At 34.2% G+C, this 22086-nt stretch overlaps 1 protein-coding gene across 2 annotated transcripts in view; it reads left to right on the plus strand.

Annotated features, from left to right (window-relative positions):
• LOC115212741 (nephrocystin-3) overlaps nt 1-22086 on the plus strand; it is an 85168-nt gene that overhangs the window by 3049 nt on the left and 60033 nt on the right. For both annotated transcript variants that reach the window (XM_029781399.2, XM_029781406.2), the window contains exons 2-12: nt 1039-1101; nt 3895-4445; nt 7438-7585; nt 8317-8463; nt 12032-12165; nt 13788-13886; nt 14532-14617; nt 15628-15705; nt 17048-17174; nt 18174-18347; nt 20370-20473. In XM_029781399.2, the coding sequence (XP_029637259.1) occupies nt 4014-4445; nt 7438-7585; nt 8317-8463; nt 12032-12165; nt 13788-13886; nt 14532-14617; nt 15628-15705; nt 17048-17174; nt 18174-18347; nt 20370-20473 (1529 nt within the window). In that variant the 5' untranslated portion in view covers nt 1039-1101; nt 3895-4013. The remainder of the gene's footprint in view (nt 1-1038; nt 1102-3894; nt 4446-7437; nt 7586-8316; nt 8464-12031; nt 12166-13787; nt 13887-14531; nt 14618-15627; nt 15706-17047; nt 17175-18173; nt 18348-20369; nt 20474-22086) is intronic.

The following is a 22086-nucleotide window of genomic DNA, read 5'->3' on the forward strand; positions in this document are numbered from 1 at the left end:
GTGCATGATTTCTTGCTTATAAAAGAACAATTTGTTGGAGTGACAGCTCTGTTGGATAAAACCATGTTAAATACTTTAAAAAACACAAATTTACCTATGTTGGGTAATTTAATTGTGGAAGCATTATTGTTTATTTTGTTAGAAAATTTAATGATATTCTTTTGCATTGTGAAAACTTTCCAGTTTGGGAGAGACTGTGGTTGACAGACTCAATAGAGTTTTGGACAAAATGTTTACTTGTATTGAATCCTTTCATGGTCAATAAAATAAGTAGCAACCAAGTTCTAAGGTTATCAGTTTTTATCCTTTATGATTACATTGACATTAATAATTCATTATACAAGTATAAACTGATCCAGCACTTGATCAAATGTCTATGTCTCAACAAATATTTGGAGCCTTGTACCAATGTTAAAAATCACTGTAGGGGGAACTTGGATAGAGGTTTAACAATCGTCGTCGTCGTCGTCGTTGTTGTTGTTCAGGTCACTGCTTGGAATCAAACTCACAATCTTGGGGTTAGTAGCCTGTGCTCTTAAAAAGAGAACTGAAATAAGCATTATGTTTGATAAATTGATCTAAATGCTAAAGGGTTAATTTTCTTTCGTTCAGATATAATGAAGGTACAGTGCAAGTCTGCTTCTTCAATGTGTGTGGCAATTGTGTCACAGTGCTATTGAAAGAGGCAAGGTTGTCTCTGATAGAAAATGTTTTACAGTTCCCATTCATGGAGGTAGTATGTGTCTAAGTTGTGTGTGTGGGTGCATGCATGCATGGATGATGCTTATGTGTAGAATGCTAGTACCATCTGCAAAGGAATATTTAAAGCATTCAATATCTTGTATAATTACATGCAAATGCCAAATATAGCAATTATGAATTAATTAAAATTTTTATCATGCTGTGTATAGATTTTCACTTACATGAAGTATGGCCTTCTAAAGATGTGTAGAAGGTTTTGAAACCTGATTGAGAATATTGATTCCAAGCATGTTCAAAACTGACTTTTTATTTGTATTTTTGATTTTTTTTTCACAGCACATTATAAAATGTTCTATGATGAAATCTTATAAAAAAGAACACAAAAGGAATTGGTTCTCTGTAAGTACTGTAATTCTTAACCTTTTGACACTTATAATCATCATTGTCATGATAATCATCATCACTATCACTGGTTTTACATTTCATTTATTATTCTGGCATAGGTTTATTGTGTCTGCAATCTTAATGCATGTCTTAGTCCTATTACCAAACCTAATTGACTTGCCACAAATTTATGGATGTTTGGGGAAATTGACAATATTTTCACCGTTTACATGGAAGCATTTTTGTTTGAATGTTTTCAATAGAAGAAAGTCTATAAATGAATTTCGCTGCAGCCGTCGGCGGGCGGCGAACTCATTAAAATTAAAATGGAAGAAATACAAACCTATTTCGGATTGATCACCCACAAAGACGGTGAATCTAGGATAACACTACCAAACGAAATAAAAAATAAAATTAAAGTAAAGACTATTGTCTATAAAGTATACAATGTAGAGAAAAAAAAAAGATTTGAACACCTGAAGGAAAGCACCATTGAAAAGTGTCTTGGTGCGACTATGAAAGATATCTAACCAGGGGCGGTAAATTTGCCACAATAGAAGTAAGGTTCGAGTCAACAGAGCTTGCAAGGGAGTACTCGACTCGAACCTTGCAAAGTGGAAATATTTTATTTTCACCTTTATATCTGGGATGTCCTACGCCCCAGATAAAAATTTTAAATGTCCCTCCAGAATTAGAGGTAGGCTGGATTGTAGCCACACTTCTATACAAGAGGGAGGACAAGATACAATTGATCGAAATTGCAAGAGACAGGCCTACAATTCCAGTCTGTTATATATTTTGAGTATTGTTATCACTAGCGATATCATGATATAACTTTGTATTTTATATTTTATGTGTAGATGTATATATACTGATGTACATGTAATATGTACACATATATATACACATATATACATGCACTAGCACTATGACCCAGCAATGACGGGTCATAATGCTAGTTATAAATAAAAGTCATGTGCTCCTTTACAATAAAATGTGTCCAGTGGTTTCAACAATCAGTTCCTAGTTTTGATTCAATGATGGTGTCAAAGTAGTGTTATCATATTTAATACAATACTTAAAAGATTAATTAGGAATAATTATGCAGTAAGGAAAAGACTAAGTCAATTACTATAATTAGGATAATAATACTCATTGCCTGGTATTGTATTTTTGTCACTGTATATTTATGTGTAATTAGCTTTTTAATGTGCAATACATTAAGTATGTTTAATTAACCTTTTAATGCTATGTAACACAAATTGACCATTGTTTTTCATGTTTCTTGTATCTCTTAGTTAGATATTATGTAAAATATGTCAATTTCAAACCTACTAATGTACAACACTATACATCTAGTTTCTAATTCTTACGTCACTACTTCAGCAAGTGCAGTGAAAGCTTGTGCTTTGCTGCAGAGTCAGATTAGATCAAAACATGAGTGAGATTGTCTCCCATGCTTCCTGGAATAATTACGATAATATTAAGCATTGACCAATATTGCCATTTCATTGCTGCACAAATTATTTTGAATTAATTTTATTTTAATGATCACCACTTTGAATATTGTAACACTAACTATTGTTCTTCATAAAAGTAGCAACCTTGAATAATTTCTCTCACTAATTTATTCTCTAAAATGACAGATAAATCTCCACTATCACACACATGCACATGTGCACACATCTACATACACACAAAACATAAACACCCACACACACACACACACACACACACATATGTTAGGACTCTATGCTATCAAAAGTAATATTTCTAGATGGCTTGGTACATATTTTTTGTAGTTAGGTAAATTGAGGTATATATCATGAAGTAAATCGTCCCTAAATTAACAAAAGTATGTCTTGCATGGATTAACCTTTCTGTGCTGCTATAGGTAAGATACCTTACTCTCTTTCTTTCTCCCTATTTCAGATGTAAATTAGATATATGTCCATCCCACTTCTATATGCTTAATGTTCAAAAGAGCAGCCATCTTTAAAACAAGACCACTTGTTTAATCAATCCATTTATTAATATTGCAGTTCTAACTTTGCAACAACTATTCTGTTGTTTACAATTGAGTGAAGAACACTATATTCTTCAAACCTTACAGTAGGCTAACTCTAAATGGCATCTGATTACCAGTGGATAGACCAATGTTTATATTCCGCAAATAGCATTGCATTATGAATATGGCAAAGCCCCCTCCCCTGTCTATCTATCTGTAAATAGGTACATTATCCCTTTAGCATTCAGATGCAATCCTTATTTGTTCACATTATTTTGAATTAGTCATGCATTATCTTGTAACTTTGAGATTTTGGTGATATGACAGCTTATGTTTAGAATAACATTGTAGTGTAGGTGTAAGAGGCTTTATCTCACTGGTTTGAATATAAAATAGGTTGCATATTTAGACCTGATATGGCCAGTTTAAATGCTAAAGGGTTGAATAGCTACAGTACACTGCTGATGACAGCAGGAACAAAGTAGAACTTCCACATGTTTGAGAACTACCATGTGCCTGGATAAAGATAGAAGCACCTCTTTTTTAAATTCTATCATAAACTCACTAAATTAGACAAATTTTGAATGAGCCACATGTTTGTTTTAGTCAATACAACTCAAAACTAAATACACCTGCCATATCATGAATGGTATGAAAAGCATCAAATGTTAGCTGTTTAATTAATGTCTGAATTCGCATGGCTATTTTGGCTATGCTAACACAAAAAACAAAATGATAGAAGGGAAAGAAATATTGCTAGTGAATTTTAGTTAATGTTTATATTTCTTTTTTTGTTCCAGGAGTTGATGTTAGCTTCCTACATAATATAAGATATAAAGGTGAATATATCTTGAAGGCTCTTATTGTAACATATTGGCCCCCACCTATACTCAAAATTACGGAACTAAATATATTCAACATGGGAACTGGCAGTTCTTTCTTACATTCACCTGATGATGATGATATCATTGGCGCCGACTGTGATGGTAATAGCCATGGTGTCATTAAAAGGATCCCGATTGAAATGAAACCAAGGGGACGTCTAGGACTTCGAAAACCCAAAGATGAAAGCTTACGTTCAATCGACTTAGACAGCCAGGAACTTGAACGCAAAAACAAAGAATTTGAGATGTACCGGCGCAATAAAGAACAGGAGATTGCTAACATGCAGAAGAAAGAACAAAAGCTAATAAATGAGAACAAGAAATTTCGAGCAGAGTTGTTGGCTCTTCAGAAAACTTGTGCCAAACTACGAGGTGAACGAGATTTGGCAACTCAGGCTGAAAGCCAGGCACTTGCAAGAGCTGCTGCCTTTGAAAATGATCGAGATAAGATACAAAGGCAATTCAAAGTAAGATAATGATTTTCAAATATTATTTTTGTTATTGTCGTAACTTAAGTTACGTTAATTGTTTTTCTTTTATCTTCTTATGTTTGTTCTGCACATATCATAACCAGTCAACTTTGCATGCTTGTACGGGACAGATGAAATGTATTTGTTAAGGTCAACAGCTTTTCCTTTTTCTAGACCTCATCAGTTTTGAAGCAAAATATTTCCTTGTAACCAGATGCTTTCACCAAAGATTGAAAATAAATGACATTGCTTGTACAATGGTGATGCTTACTTACAACTATTGTAGGTTATGGCTGAGATAGTCTCTCTGCTGTAACTTGGTTGGTAGGATCATTTTGCACTACTTTATATTTTGTGAGAAATTCTTATTGCTAAATTTTCTCTTTATTCACCTGAAGGAAACAGCGTGTTTCAGACATGTTCATCAATAAAGAACATGTCTGAAACAGCTATAGTGAACCTCAACCACCTGTGTTATTGTATATTCATACATATACTCATATACATACATACATGCATGCGTGTATGTATATAAATAATTTGCAATGTACTGCAAGATCTGAAATGGTAATTCGCATATTTATTCTTTACAGATTTAGGTCAATTTAGGCAAATCTTATCGCTGTTGTATACATCACAGGAGAAACACTCCACTCTTTCAAAATCACAATGTTTTCATAACATGCTCAGTTAAAGGGTTTTAGGACCCTGGTGTTTCAAGATATCAGTCAGAAGCACCTGGACTTTTGAGCCTAAACAGGTCCCTAGCTTTGTTTGTAATTTCAGTGAACAAACTGTTTTCTGATCAGTGTTTATATCTGCCAACCAATAAAACATCACAATTTAGACTTTGTACAGTAAGATGTGAAACAATAATTTTCATATTTATTCTTAATATGTTCTAGTAGATCTAAGCACAAATATATTAGTTGCTGTTGTGTACATCAGTTTTGTTTTGTGCAATTATAAATATGATATTCAACAAAAGACTAAATTTGAATTCCATTTTTAGTAAAACAAATATTTACTTAAGGAAAACACCTAAGCCTTTTATTGAAAATATTTTGGTTGTCTCTAGAGTGGGGCAGCTAGCTTTTAAAAGAAATAGCTGATACAAAAATAATCTAGAAAATCATACTTTGTACCTCTTTGCAAATATTACAATTAATGCTAATGGTTCTTTTCATTACTCATCCTCATCATCATCATCTAGCGTCTGCTCTCCATGCTAGCATGGGTTAGACAGGTTGACTGAAACTGGTAGGTTGGAGGACTGCACCAGGTTCCAATCTGATTTGGCATGGTTTCTGCAGCTGGATGCTCTTCCTAACAACAGCTGTCCCAAGACTGTAATGGCTGCTTTTTACATGACACTGGCATCAGCCACAACTACGATTTCACTTGGCTTAATGAGTTTTCTCAGGCACAGCATATTGCCAAAGGCCTTGGTCACTTATCATTGCCTCTGTGAGGCCCAACATTTGAAGGGTGCCTTTTACATGTCTCCATCACAGGTGCATTATGTGACACTGGCATTGAAAATTATTCTTAGCTCACGACATTATGTTAGAGTACACTTTAGGCTCTCCATGCTGGAGGCACCTTTTGTATATTGTCCAATATCATATAAGTTTAGTCTGCTAGACTGCTGACCATATGATAAGGATTTGAAGCCTTACTTCAAAATATATCGTATTTCTCTTAGCTATTATATTTTTTTAACTGTTTAGTCAGAAAGAAAAAACAGTGACCATGGCTATTTGTTGCAAATCTATAGAACTGTAGCGGGGAAGAGAGAAAGTAATTCTCAAACTGGAGACCTGGCCCAAATACTTGCAACACAAGATCTGCATTGTAGGCACCCAAAGACAACTTGGTGGTATTAAACCAGGCAAAGGATTCAGTCTATCACATATTAACTCAGAAACCAAAAATATAGAACAAATATCACAGTGTTTTGTCTGATACTTTAACAATCCCACCATCTCCCACATTAGACCCTAACAGGCCTTGAACAGTGAGCAGGAACAAATACCACAAGGTATTTTATCCTTTGTTCTCATGACTGTGCTAACTCTTGCTTCATTCATTTAATTTTATTAAAACCTGGTGACAGTGTCAGTATGCTAATGAATGAGTAGCAGGAAAGATATTCAGATACAAAAGACATTTGAACCAACTATGTGGAGATAGTCAAATTACAACTGGTTAAGTTTGTAGAGTGTAAACATTAATAGCACTCTCATGGTACCCTGAGAATAATGTAGATAATGGTTTTAAGTGGATGAGAGATAACTCTGCCTTGAGATAGTATATTGTTAAGTAAAATGAAATGTTGTCCAAGTGTCTGCAGTATATCTGAATGATATATATATATATATATTATTTCCAATACATCTCAAAACAAACTTGTGATGGCAGAACACCACCTATGCTCTCAAGGACAAATGTATGTAAAAACAATAAAATGAATTCCTCAAAGAAGTATTTTTAAAACATTGCATCTGTATTTTCATTTGTCATTTAATTCTTATAAATACCAAAGTTATTGGAAACTAAAACCAATTTATGTTTACAAACCAATTCATAAAGCTCACAAATATTGATAATTTTTGTACACTGTGGGAAAGATGTGAATTCTAGCTTTTCCCTTTATGGATAGGGAATGAAATATTTCCTGATATAGCTGATTAAATAGGTTTGAAAATGTAAAAGAAAAAGATGGAGAAAATAATGGAAGAGAAGGGAGGTGACTGGTTGACAGAAATGCTAGTAGAACTGATGAGAGGAATGGAAAGTAAAGAGTTATACTGAAATTATGAGACAATGGCACTGGTCGAGATGCTAATTCATGCAAACCTAGAAAGGAGATTGTTTCAAGCTGTTCTGTCTATTCAATGTAACAGCCAAATCATTCTTAAGAAAACCCTTTATGACATTTAGAATAAGAAATATTTGAATTAACTCCTAAAATATATGTTTCTTCCAGATTTTTCGTGAAACAAAAGAAAGTGAAATTCAGAACCTTCTCAGAGCCAAACGTGAGTTAGAAAGCAAACTTCCAAAACTAAACAGAGATCTTCTGAATGATACCAGTGAAGATGATGATTCTCCAGAATCTGGTTTGGAGTCTGTTGGTAAATATTTCTTCAGAAATTACATTGGTATTTTTACATCAGGGAAGTATGTAGAAGTAAAAAAAAAAATATTGGATTAAATATCTATAGATTAGAACCCCTAATTTGCATGCCACAGTTTACCTAGGTGTATAGAAGTGCCATACCAGGCCATCTGGAGTGTTACCTTAGAAAGAATGCGTGTTATTTTGTTGTAGCTCCAGATGAGTCCTGGTTAAGTGGATTTATGATCAAAGACATTCCAGCTGTGACCAATTCATTTTTTTAGTCATAATATATCCAGGACTACATTATCATATGTGTTCTCACTTTTTATAAGAAGGAGGTAGACTGAAATACTATCCAGGCAGAATTTCTCTGAAATTTTTCAGAGTTTTCAGTGGAACAACCACATCACTATGAATAAATTCTCTTAATTTAAAAACTGAAACCCTCTATTTAAGTTTCTAAAATTTTAAGTCAGTATTTTTTCCACGATAAAGAGCGTATATTTCTGTGCTAATTGCTTCTAAATAGAATGGTACTTTTGATACATATTACCCAACAACAGCAAAAGCAACAATTCAATACAAACCATTTCTAACTTATTAGGATGTTTAAAAGTGGTGCAAAACTGCTAATTATCTAGATAATTTCTTTAGGTTTGGTACTATCAAGCTACAAAAATAAATTATTAATCCCTCCTACCATAAAAGTCATCCCATTATTTTTTCCTTTTCTGTTCCTTGCAGGTAGTGCTTATCCTGGAGACTGGTGGACTGCTTTGGAAAGTGAACCTTCACTTGGTAGCACGTTCCAGTTACATCCAACATTCCGTGGGCCAGAATTAGCCAACTGTGTCATGGAGCTGGAAGGACCATTCACCAATGTTAATAAAGGTCAGTAGTTGTTTTTTTCACTCCCAGATTCCATCAGCATTAATATCATAATCATCAGTCATCGTCATCAGTGCAGTGATGATGATCATCATCATTATAGTTGTTGGTTTTGTTGCTGTTATTTATCTGTTGGTCATCTCAAATCAAACAGGTTTATTATTGAACAGGTTACAGCTGTGACCATCCCAACTTTTTCCAGATATGGACTACATTATCTTATGTGTGTTTGAGGCTGATTTTGCAACTATTTCTTGTGGGTCAAGCAAATGCATTGAGGTTCACTGTTTGGCTTGTGTTTTTATTGATGTAAACTTTTAAGTAGTAGATATATATTGTTGCTCTTGCTGTTGTTGGGTAATGTGTGTCTATACATAGAATATTAAATTGTAACAGATTGGTATATCGAAGCAATTTTCTTTCCTTTTGTAAATTATAGTGTCATATAGTATAGTATGTTATGTAGCTTCAGTTTTAATTCCCCTATCTTTTGTTTTCAACTTCTAATATTTTTTATAAGTTCTAATGAATATGTCTCTAATTATAGTTGGTTCATTAGCAACACCCAAATATATATTTGTGCCTTCTTTAGAAGCTATCTATTTTGTCATTTCATATTGTTAATATATATATATAGACACTAGCTGGATTAGCTGGTAATACCTGGAAAAGCAGGGGTTATATCCAGTTCCCATTCCTATTACACTGTTTCATGTCCTATCCCATTCCTTGTTCAGTCCCCATTTTAGTTCCACTCCTATTCTTATCCCCAATCCTATGTCAGTATATAAAATTTTAGTATCAGTTAGGTGTAATTGAGCCATTAAATATTTTATCAATCTTTATGGTAATAATTTATTGCTAAAATTAGGTATTACAAGCTATTAATACGATTACAGGGTGGATAAGGAATGGCCTTATATTATAACAAATGAATATGCATCTGAGTAAAATAAATTAGATAAATAGATGGAATTACAAATACATTGACAAACAGTCCACATATTGTGGCTGGTATTATCATGTGTTGTAGCTTACCATAGCTGATTTGTAAACATGTGCTACAGACCTCCTCCATAGGTGGTCCATTATAGATTTTTATTGAAATCGAATTCGCCTATAATTCAACTGGATGTTATGAACAAATAAATAACAAAATCAGATTTAACGTGGAAAATTATTTCAAAATACTAAATTTTGACATAATTTTAATATCTCACAATATGTGACTGCAATAGGGCGGACACTACAAAAGTAGAGAGACAGAGATTTATAGGATGTCTCTCACACACACACACACACACACACACACACAAATTTACAAACAGTTAATCACAAGTTTAAAATGGTGTATAGTAGACACATGTATGTATGTGTATGTGTGTGAATGTTTCTTTGTGATGGACAGCAGAAAAAGCCACCTACCCTCTCTCTCCTTAAAGCTGTGTATTCCTCATACCTACCTTTCTGTGTGTGTGTGTGTTGTATCTATGTATTTACAAAAGTATGTATGCAGCATCACATGTATATGACAGCTTTATTAACATTAACATCCCATTCTTACTGCTGTTCTCGCCTTCCCTGATATAAGTCACCCTCTCTCTGTTACTAGCTCAGACTTACATTTTTTGCAACCTTCTCATTTTATCATATAATTCACCTAACGTCCCAGGGGAACATTATAGATTTTTATTGAAATCCAATTAACCTATTATTGAACTGAATGTTCGTGTCACATGTATGCAAAGTTTCGTGAATATTGATTTGATGGTTTAGGCACTAAGCTGGTAACAGACAGACAGAAATTGCTATTTATATATATATTTAGATAGTTGTCAGTTGTGCAACAATACTGTCACTACATAAACATGATTGAGTAATGCATGAAAGTACTAGTTTATTTCATTATTGTAAATTGTAGAATTTAAAAAATTGTAAATAATAAATGTGAAGATCATTTATATATATATATATATATATATGTAACATGTGACAATTATTCGGTAGCCATGATAAAACTCCGAGTTTCAGATGCCAAGGTGGAAATCCATGCTGCCATCTCTTCAGTTATCCGGCCATTGGAAAAAATGCTATGAAAATGCTTGGATAAGAAGTTCTTTTTATGGTCTTTGATAGTTATAAAGGGCTCTTTTTTGGGAAGCATAGCATTTTCTCTGATGGCCAGATAACTGAAGAGATGGCGGTGTGGATTTCCACCTCGGCATCCGAAACTCAGAGTTTTATCATGGCTTCTGAATAATTGTCACATATTACATTTACACATAAATTCCTCTATTTACATAATATCGAGGTCTCTTTCTTTCTTTTGTTGTCTTACCATTTTTATCAATATATATTATGATTATCATTATTTATTGTCAGTTTTCCATGCTGGCATGGGTTAGACAGTCTGACTGGAACTAGTAAGCCAGGGAGCTGCACCAGGTCCCAGTCTGTTTTGGCTTGGTTTCCACAGCTGGATGCCCTTCTTAACACCAACCACTCTATAGGGTGCCTTTTATGTGTCACCCGGAATAAGTACCTTTTACATTTCACCAGCACTGGCCACAACTACAATTTTCTGAAAGTGTAGTTGCTAGAATAAGAACAGGCTGGGCAAAGTTCAGAGAGTTTAGATTTTTGTTGGTAATTAAGGGACTTTTCCTCAGAATGAAAGGCAGATTGTATGATGCCTGTGTACATACAGCTTTGTTACATGACAGTGAAATGTGGGCTTTGACTACAGAGGACTTGTGAAGGCTTGAAAGAATTGAAGCTAGCATGCTCTGCTGGATGGATAATGTCAGTGTACATGCATGATAGAATGTAAATGATTTAAGAGGAAAACTGGGTATAAGATGCCTCAGAGTTGGGTGCAAGAGAGAAGACTGCACTGGTTTGGTCATGTGATGCATATGGATATGGACAGCTGCATAAAAAAGTACTGAGTTCTAATTGTGGAAGAGGTAGACCCAGGAAGATGTGGGGCAAAGTTGTGAGAAAGGATCTTCGTATGCTGGGCTTTACTGAGGAATTGACAAAGGACCAGATGTGGTGATTTGCTGTACTTGATAAGACATGTCAAGCTAAATAAAATCATAGTCTTCCACACATGCAGGCTTGTCCTTTCAGGTGCTGGTACCTCATAAAAAGCACCTGTGCCAAAGCTGCATAAACGCACCCATGCCGGTAGCACATAAAAAAAACCCAGCACACTCTATAAGTGGTTGGTGTTAGGAAGGGTATCCAGCTGTAGAAACTGTGCTACAACAGACAATTGGAGTCTGGACAACTCCCTGCTAGCCAGCTCCATGCCAAACCATCTAATCCATGCTAGCATGGAAAGCAGATATTGATGATGATGACAATGTTTTTACTTTTGTGTTAAAACATTAAAGAAGAATGTTTTCTTGAATGCTATTAGTGTTGTTTTATTCATACTGACTGATAATGTGTTAGGTAAAACAAAAGCCAACACAACATTCCATTTCCATTTCAAACTCATTTATTCTTTATTTGATTTTTTTTTCGTTTTTTTTTTTTTAATTTACATATTTTTTTTCTTCATTAGAGGATTGGAGTTTGGCCCTTGGAAAGCTTACACAAATCAGCCCTACAATTCCAGAGCATTTAATTGCTAATGTGGTTCGAATTTTTGTGTCCATCTCTAATGATAGTAAGATGGAATTTGATATTTTTCAAAAGGTAAATGTTTCTTATTTTTACTTGGTTTGGTCATTACCAGACGGAAATAATAATGATCTCTAAATTTCTATAAAACTATAGCAAAGTTATAAAGAATGTCAGACTCAGACATTAAAAATGAAAGTTCAAAATCCCAATGCTAGGGGCATACATTTATGTATGTATGGATGGATGGATGAATGTGTGCATGCATGCATGTGTTTATGGATGTGTATACATATTTATGTATGTATGTACATCTGCATCTCTACATGTACGTATGTATTGATGATGGTGACAGCAGCAATGATGAGCACTCACTCTCTAACACACACATACACACACACACACACACATAAAATTATGCTTCTGTTAGTGATTGATACATTTCTAAAACATAAGATTACAAGTTTCATATCACACAAACCCAAATAAACATGACATGTTGGTAAATGGTCGAAAACTCCACTGGTTCACTGTCTTACTCTCTAAGCACTTAATAACTAGATATCAAGGTAGGAGCTGGATTAATTGTTAGCATACCAAACAAAATGATTAGCAGCATTTCGTCCATCTTTATGTTCTGAGTTCAAATTCTGCCAAGGTTGACTTTGCCTGTCATCCTCTAGGAATTGCTAAAATAAGTACCAGTTCAGCATTGGGGTTGTTATAATCAGCTTATCCACTACCCCGAAATTGCTGGCCTCATGTTAAAATTCAAAACCAACAACTTTAGATAACTTCACTCATTTGATTTTACAATATGGGATCTAGAGTTATGAATGAATTAGAAAACATTTGAAGAATCATCACTCACCTAGATGCATATCATTCATTTTCCCCCTTAAATCCTATTCCTTGAACAAATCCTTATTTTTATTTTATGCTGATAACAACAGGATTGTCTTGACAGAAGTTTTTATTTTGTTCATATTTTTCAAGATGGTTCGAATCTTCGATTATTCCAAGATTAAAGACTTTCTCCTATATGCTTGACATTCAAGAGTGTGGGCATGGCTGCGTGGTGAGAAGTTTGCTTCCCAACCCCAATTGATTCCGGGTTCTATTCAACTGTGTGGCACCTTGGGCAAGCGTCTTCTTTTATAGCCTTGAGCCAATCAAAACCTTGGGAGTGGAATCAGTAGATGGAAATTCAAAGAAGCCTATATATATATATATGTGTGTGTGTGTGTGTCCCCACTGCTGGACAACCAGTGTTGGTGTGTTTACAACTCCACAACTTAGTGGTTTGGCAAAAATGATGATAGATTAAAATTCTTCAAGGTGGTGCCCCAGCATGGCCACAGACTGAAACATCAGATTTCAGTCACTTCAACACACAAGTTTTACATTCAGTATTATGCTTTCCCTTGGCAGGTCAGATGAGTTTCCAGCATGTGGTATTGCTGGTTGTTTTTCCATTCATGCTAAGTTTAAAAGTGCGAGAACAATTTGAGTATATGGGGGAATATGTCTGAATTTTTTTACATGCTAGCATGCAATTATTATAATAATGTATATCTACCCCATTGAAAATATCTCCAAAAACCATGTAACAAATATCAAAGCTGTATTAAATGAGTAGCATGACCTAGGTAAAACTGTATAATTATTTCATATATATATATATATTATCTTTGCAGGATTATGCTCCAAAGCTTGCCAGTTTATGTCAAGGGGAAGGCCGAACTTTGATTGTTGTTAACATGCATGTAGATGATGATGTGAGCCTATCATCAACGGTTTGTTGCTTTCTCTTTATTTTTTAACTTTTGGATGATATCTATCTATCCATATATATATTTCTCATTTCAACAATATGTTAATTTCTTATAAATCTATAGTATTTATTTCAATAAGTCTAATCAATTTCATTTGTTCTAATAATTATTTGAAATCCAGATACTAGACTATCAACTGTATAGGTATGAATTTGTATCTTGCTATATTTGTATCTTGTTGTTGATTAGCCTTAAGTTGGCCTTGAGTAAACCTCAAATTGCTTTTAGGGCTATGTAGGATTACATAATTAATCTTTGCTTAAGACACTAAGGTATGATCTGAAGAAGATTTGGCTATTATTTCTTGCAGATTAAACTACCACATAAGTTCCCTTGTTTGCTCAATAGTGACTGTATTATGCACATTAGCAAACTGAGTTAGATATGTTGATTGTAGGCCCAGTGCGACCATGGTAGGATATAACTTCTTGGCTTTTCAGCAAGTAGTCCTGTGTCATACTGGCCAGCTGCAGCATACTCCAAAAATATTCAGTACAGAAAGACAAACTGTAAAACAAAGTATAGAATTCATTGAAAAAAATTAATATAGGTACCCAATTACGTGCACACTAAAGCTTCTTTAACAGTAAATTTTTATCCTGACAGGTGTTTGAACTTCACTTGCAAGCAATAAAAAGACAAATCCAGATGTCAAACTTGTATTTAGCTTTCAGAGGGGTTGAGGCTAACAGGTAACATCATATTTACTCTTTCTTTATTTGATGTTTTTTGTAGTTGAAAGTATGAACCTCATAGTCTGTGGACACTTTGTTAACTTGTAAATTTGCATTCCTTTTAAATTTATGTTAACACAAAATGTAATAGTTTTCTGATTGAAAACTTTGTATTCAAGAAATTAGAGATGGACTCTGTATGCAGTGAATGGGATAATTCTGTCTGAAGGAGTATTAACCCTTTAGCATTTAAATCAGCCATATTTGACGACCTGAATATTCCACATGTTTTAAGTTCAAACCAGTCAGATCTGGCCTCACAAACTTACCCTACAATGTCATTCTGGAAGTAAATGATTGCATGATTCAAAATCTTGAAGCTACAAGATAATACATGATTAATTCAAAACACTGTGAGTAAATAAGCATAACATTTGATAAAGTAATCTGAATTCTAAAGATTTTAGGAATATTGCCTTTCTGTTAATATTTAGACAGAAGAGGAAGAGTGGTAGCCATAACATTTTGCTGAGTCTCTGGAACTGATGGTCAGAGATTGAACAAAAAACACTGTTTCATAAGTTGTTATCTGCTGTAATGCTTACAAGAAAGTGAACTCTTCTAAAAGTTCTCCAAAACCAGGTTGTTGTGTTAAATTGAGCTATGAATGAAGTTTATCACTCAAGAAGCAGCTTCCAGAAAGTTTCTGTCTATTCATTGTCACTTACAAGTCCTGGGTTTAGCTGCAGCCATAATACAAAAATCTTGCTGGCCATGGTGTCAAATCAGGAGCAACATGATCACATAACAAACTTGTTAATCACTTGTTAAACCATCTGAGTTGAAGAATGGCAGTAGAGAGGATTCTATAAAGTTGTCATGGATCCTGTTAGCAAATAGGAATTCTGATGTGAATCTTTTTTTCTTCTTCTTCATGTAATATCTGCTTTCCATGCTTATATTTATCTTGTATTTCTCTACTCCAAATCTTTACCATTCTTTGCATTCTTCATCTCATTTTATTTCAGGTTTAATAGCTGGGAATACAGCTGGGGACATCTAGATAGCCTTGGTGTGCGACCTGCTGTATTTTGTCTTCGTGAAAAGTAAGTACGGGTTTTTTATGCTTTGGTTCCCCTGTCTGTCAATATAATAGGTACCTATAAAACACAGCAAGCTAGCAGAATTGTTTGCATGCTGATGAAAGTGTCTAAGGCAGTAAGCTGGCAGAATTGTTAGCACACCAGATGAAATGCTTAGCAGCATTTCGTCTATTTTCGTGTTCTGAGTTCAAATTTTGCTGAGGTTGACTTTGTCTTTCATCCTTTTGGGGGTGATAAAACAAGTACCAATTGAGCACTGGGGTTGGTCTAATCAACTTTCCCCTTCCCCCAAAATTGCTGGCCTTATAACAAAATTTGAAACCAATGTTATAAGTACCTGTTATGTAATGGGTTTGATTCAGTCAGCTTTACTGTTTCTTTTTGTATCTGTGACCCTTTGTCAATATGAGAAACCATATTTATAACTGAAAAATTACAAGGGTTGGAGGAGATATAATTGGTAGATGTGCTACTGTACATGTTGAGTCAAGTCATATTTGGTACTCAGTTTATATCTTATACATCTATATTGGTCTTAAACTCAAGTGGTTGTGGATTACTGTGGAATGCCACTCAGTATTTAGTTATATTTCTTTATGTTATAAGTTTTTGCCCTGCAACCGAGGGAAAGAATAAGTAGATATGTTATTGTCTTTGTTACAAAATAGTGAATGAATTACATAATGGCAAATAAGATGAGAATGTGCATCAAAGTCATATGATGGTGGTGATGTCATCAATGATAATGAGAGGGATTTATGATGATGGTGGTGGTGGTGGTCAGCAGTAGCATGGATCTTAGCTACTAAATGATACCAATCTCCAGTTCAAAAAGTCAACTTTTGCTTTTTCCTTTGCTCTTTATGCTGGCTATTTGATAATGTCAGCTATTTACCACTGGGGAGCTTGTATGTGGTTGCTTGACCTGCTAGAAATTGTCAGATCACCCTCCAATTGCATCTAGCTCTCTTAAAAAGGGATACGTTGGATAATGTAAGTCGATGTTCAGCTGGGAAATGGATTAAATTTACCATTCAGAAACAGGAATGGTCTCTCCATCAAGCTTCTGTGCAATTTCCATCTGCATGATTTTCATTTTACTCACAAGACATTGGTCAATCTATGTTGTGCTGTAGAATTGAACTAAAAAAATTGTAGCTGCAGTGTGATCTTCTGAATCTTCTAAGCATACCAGAACTCACTTTGGTATTGCTGCTGATGATTATGATGATGAATTTTGGTTTTGGGTAAAATAGGAACAATGTCAAACATAATAATGTTGAAAGTGTCATAACAGAATTGGTGGTGATGAGGATGATGATAATGATAAATTTTTACTTTTCAGATATGATGGCACGCAAATAAATAACCTGAACATCCAGAGCAGTAATGTCCGTGTCTTAAATGGTTATAACACACCAGCCAAAGGTGCTGAGTTAGCCTATAATGAAATTGACAAGATATTAAAAATGGTAAGCATTCTGTATTATTTGATCATATGTGGATATGTTTGACTACTGCTACAAACTTATCTGTTCAAATTGTTTTGGAGTTACTATGGTGTCCCCACTAGATCAGACATGAAAATAGATACTGCTCTCATTCATGGTTGAATGGTTTGCAAAAGGAAGAGACTACAACTACAAAACACAGATGAGCCAATACTGCAACACCTACATTTTGTTCAACCTGGTAGAAACAGCACCCAACCATCTTAATCATTGAGAGGACAAACTGGATAGACTATGTCTGAAGAAAAGATAGGATGGTCATAATTGAAATGATTTGTCAGAGTTCAACTGGGATTAATCAACAATGGCTAAACATGATTTAAGATATCAAAAGATGAAAAATAATCTCCCTTGGAACAGATTAGTGGTCTACCATAGATTATTGGTCTAACACTCTCAGATCATCTGATACCTATTTTTAACAGTTAGATAAAGTAAGGCAATGTAGAATATAGTGTTTTACTAAGAAACACCTGCCTTGTTGGTTTGAACTCACAATCTATGAGTAGGTAGGTAGTCTACTACTTTATTCACTATATGCAAATGGACAAATGTACTGAAAAACTATCCCAATGTCATGTTTTGTTTTTAGGAATCAGCACTCATGTTGGTGACACGTAAAAGGCACCTGTGCTGGTCACTCATAAAAGACACCCATGCTGGTGACATGTAAAAGACACCTAATACACTCTGTGGAGTGGTTGGCATTAGGAAGGGCATCCAACCATAAAAACCAAGCCAAAACAGACTGGAGCCTGATGCAGCTCTCGGGCTTACCATCTCCAGTTAAACCATTTAATCGATGCCAGTATGGATTATAGATTTTAAATGATGATGATGCTGATTGATTGATTATTAAAATGTTTGAATCTCTCTCTATGTGGTCAGTAAGTAAGCCAATATTTTGATTTCATGTTGATGTTGAAATGTCTAAATTTTTATCTCTAATACTTTACACAGGAACTTGGTATTGATGCCAAAAAGGAAAAACCAGAAAGTGACTGTGGTTATTCTGAACTAGAAGGTCCTGAACAACTATGTGGTGGTGCTTTGTGGGACATCCAATGTGACTATGAGCATATGGTAGCTCTTAATGCTGCACTGTCTTCAAGTTGTGAGCTTGGCTTTGAGAAGGTAAATGAATTTTCATCATCATTGCCTTTATTATTAATGCATCCTCATCATTTCCATCATCTGCATTGTTATCATCTTCCATTTTCATAGCATTGCATGCTGCTAAAATCCCTGCCACTTACTCATTTTTCTCATAGCTCATCCTCCAACTGATGATGAGGTGTGCAGCCTTTGTCTATGATGTCTAGAAGGCTTCTACTTGCAGTCACACTTGCATGTGTTAGTGCAATTGCAAAGGTATGTGGTGTATTTGTCATTTGTTGATGTGTTGCTTGTGATGCTTCTCCAGTTTGTTTGGTTTGCATCACATTTTTGCTCAATGTTTCACTCAGTGTTTCCCCTGTTGAATAGAAAACCTTAGTCAGACCCATTGAGAGTATAACCTATAAAAGCTGCTGCTGCTGCTACTACTACTACTACTACTACTACTACTACTACTACTACTACTACTACTACTACTATTACTACTACTACTACTAATAATAATAATGATGATGATGATGATGATGATAGTAATAATGATGATGATGATGATGGTTATATTACTGGGGTCAACTTGATCATTCATCCATGTGGGGTCAATACAGTAAAATACCAATGAAGTAGTGTAGCTTATGATATTGATTAAACCTCTTCTCTCAAAATTGTTTACCTTATGCCTAAATCAGAAAGCAGCTCCAGAAAAATACATTGTAGCTCTTGGCAATCTAAGTTCAAATTCTGCTGTTGTCAACTTCACCTTTTATCCTTTTGAGGTCAATAAAATAAAAAATAAATTGAGTATTGGGGTCAAGAAAAAAACGACTGTTTTTAATTTAGGCAAAAGGTCATCAATATTGTGGGGAAGAGTTTGTTGATACCGACCCTAACCTAAACTAGTATGTGATGATGATGGTGATATCTTATATCGGCACAAGGTGATACATTAGTTGGAGATGGAGTGTAGTTAATTGAATCTGAATTCTGAATTAAAGTGATATAATTATGTGATTATAAATCCTTAGTGTAGCACATTATTTTTTCTTTTAACATTCCAACATTAAAATGATATTGATAATGTTTTCTTACATTGGTACATCATCATCATCACCATTATTTAACATCTGTTTTCCATGTTGGCCTGGGTTGAATGGTTTGACCAGAGCTGAGAAGCCAGATGACCACACTGCACTTTATTGTCAGTTTTGGCATGCAGTGACCTTACAGTGCAGTACAATAAGAATATTAATAGTCTACTTTCTCTTTCTCTCGCTCTCTCTCTCTCTCTCTCACTCTCTTTCTTTCTTTATTTATTTATTTATCTATCTATCTATCTCTTATTGTCTTGAGTAAAAAAAAAAGTAGAATGATCTAAGGGAACTATTTCATGTGGGCTTGTGACATGAATCTAGATAGATAAATTAAGAGGTGATGTACAGAATGACTTGGATAAAAAATAAAGTTTCCGTTTATTGAAATTTCCCATTTAGTTGGAGAGAGACTACAAAAAACATGGTGGTAATTGTTTATAACTTTCATAGAAAATAGAAATAATTTCAAGAAATTAAGAATTAATTTCTGTAAACTATTTACAAACATAAGGGAAAATTTGATAGTTGTTTGCAGGCAAGGGAAACAGTTATGGACAGGTTTTAGTCTTACTGAATTTCATCAGTATAGTATTGTCTACTCAACTACATTAGTCCATTTTTACATAAAAAGAAAAATGTCACAAGTAACTTTTGGCTAGTGATAAGAAAAAAAAATCAGCTAAGGGAAATAACTCAAGTTGGATATTGGCATAAATTTAGATAAATATGATGTGCTGTATGAATGACTTCTGCAAAAAATACTTGATTAATTGAAATTTTTCTTTTGGAGAAAGGAAACAAATACCTAACATCAGTTGCTTGTACCTTTCGAAAAGAATGTGAAATAATTTTACGAAATTATGAATCAGTCTGTACTGTAAGACATCAGCAAGTTTTATTGATATAAGGATTTTTTTTCCTCTAATTGTAATTCCTGTCTCATATATTTCAGTATTATGAGCAATTGAATAGTCATGTACATGCCTGTGGACCTCAACCACCCCTTTTGATCATTGGTTCTTCTGGCACCGGTCGTTCTTTGCTCCTAGCAAAATGGTAAATGAAATTTTTATTCACTTTTCATTTTTTATCTGGAGAGAACCCAGAATAATTTTAGCATCTGAAAGAACAATGATTACTCCTTAAATTTCATCTTTATTGAAAACACAAAAACAAAACCGTTAGATTCACTTCAACATTTAAATTTAATTTGTCAAAATATTTTCATTATTTTGAAACCCTGACTTGTTCACTGACAAAATTCCAAAATGCAGCACGGAATTTTGTCAATGAACAAGTTGCAGTTTCAAAGCGATGAAAATATTTTGACAAATTAAATTTAAATGTTGAAGTGAAACTAATGGTTTTTGTGTGTTTTTTAAATGGCTTATAAACATCTTGCACGCTGCAATTGTTTTTGTTTAAGCACACAATCTCAGATCAAATCACTTGCTATGCAAGTACATCTCTGTAATTTATCTTTATTGTTTACAGAGATGTTGGTCTGATCTAAATATTTTTTGTTTTTATTTATGTCTGTGTTCTGTCAAATAATTTCCAGTGTTAGTTAATTAAACATTATTATATTGTACCGGAAACAAAATGCTAAAATTATTATTTATATATGCTACTTTATTGTTGCCTTTGTGGAATCCCATGACTCTCTGTTACCATCCAATTCCATTATTATGTGGCTGAACAGATGCTATGTCTTGCCAAAGGGTAGCCTGTAACTATGCAGGGGATAGTTGTCACTCCATGAGGTATTTTCAAAATATCCACATACCCATTATTTACATATAAGTATAATTAATTTGTATCCTACCTAATTATTTCTCACATCCACCCATTTCCCTGTGTTTCCTTCCCCTAGTCATATTTAGACTTGGAGTAAACAGTCTCTTCTCATTTAAAACACTAACATTTTTTCAGTGTTGGTAAAAGAAATACTGTTAGCATACTGAGGCTGATTCAATTGAATATCCCCTCTTCAGATTTTGTAGCTTGCTTATCACTCTTAGAAATCACTATAAGGCTGGGCAACAGACCAGTAGAATTATTAGTACATCAGGTAAAATGCCTTTGATATTTGTTCTGGTTCTTCACATTCTGAGTTCAAATCCTGCTGAGGTCAACTTCTGAAGTTCATAAAATAAAGTAGCATTTGTGTCCTTGGGCTGATTAAATTGACTGTTCCTCTTCCACTAAATTTCTGTCCTGAGGTTTAATAAAGAAATTATTATTAAAGCAAGAGAAATGCTGAATGAAATGCCTTACAATATTTAGTGTTCTACCTCAACATTTTAAATTCAAATTTTGACACAGTCTACATCTACCATTTTGACCCTTTGCAGGGCTGTAAACCGTCAGATCATAAACATGGGATCAACACCAACAGAAAACTTGGATTTGACAAAATGATACAGGACTAAGCAACTAGGATATTTTTGTTGATGGAGTTGGGTCCTACGAAAACAAAAGAGAATAACTGTCCAATATTGTAGTATTGTGGTTGATTCAGTCAATTGTACTGCTTGCTTGTACATTTGTTCTCCTGCATAGATATTATTAATATATTATTGTTGTTAATTATAGTTATGGCTGCCAATGGATTGCAGAATTGGTTCAAGGGTCAGACTCAATGACTTGCAATATTATTTAGTTACATT

The sequence above is a fragment of the Octopus sinensis genome, linkage group LG1 (assembly GCF_006345805.1).
Source record: "Octopus sinensis linkage group LG1, ASM634580v1, whole genome shotgun sequence".
Taxonomy (NCBI): domain Eukaryota; kingdom Metazoa; phylum Mollusca; class Cephalopoda; order Octopoda; family Octopodidae; genus Octopus; species Octopus sinensis.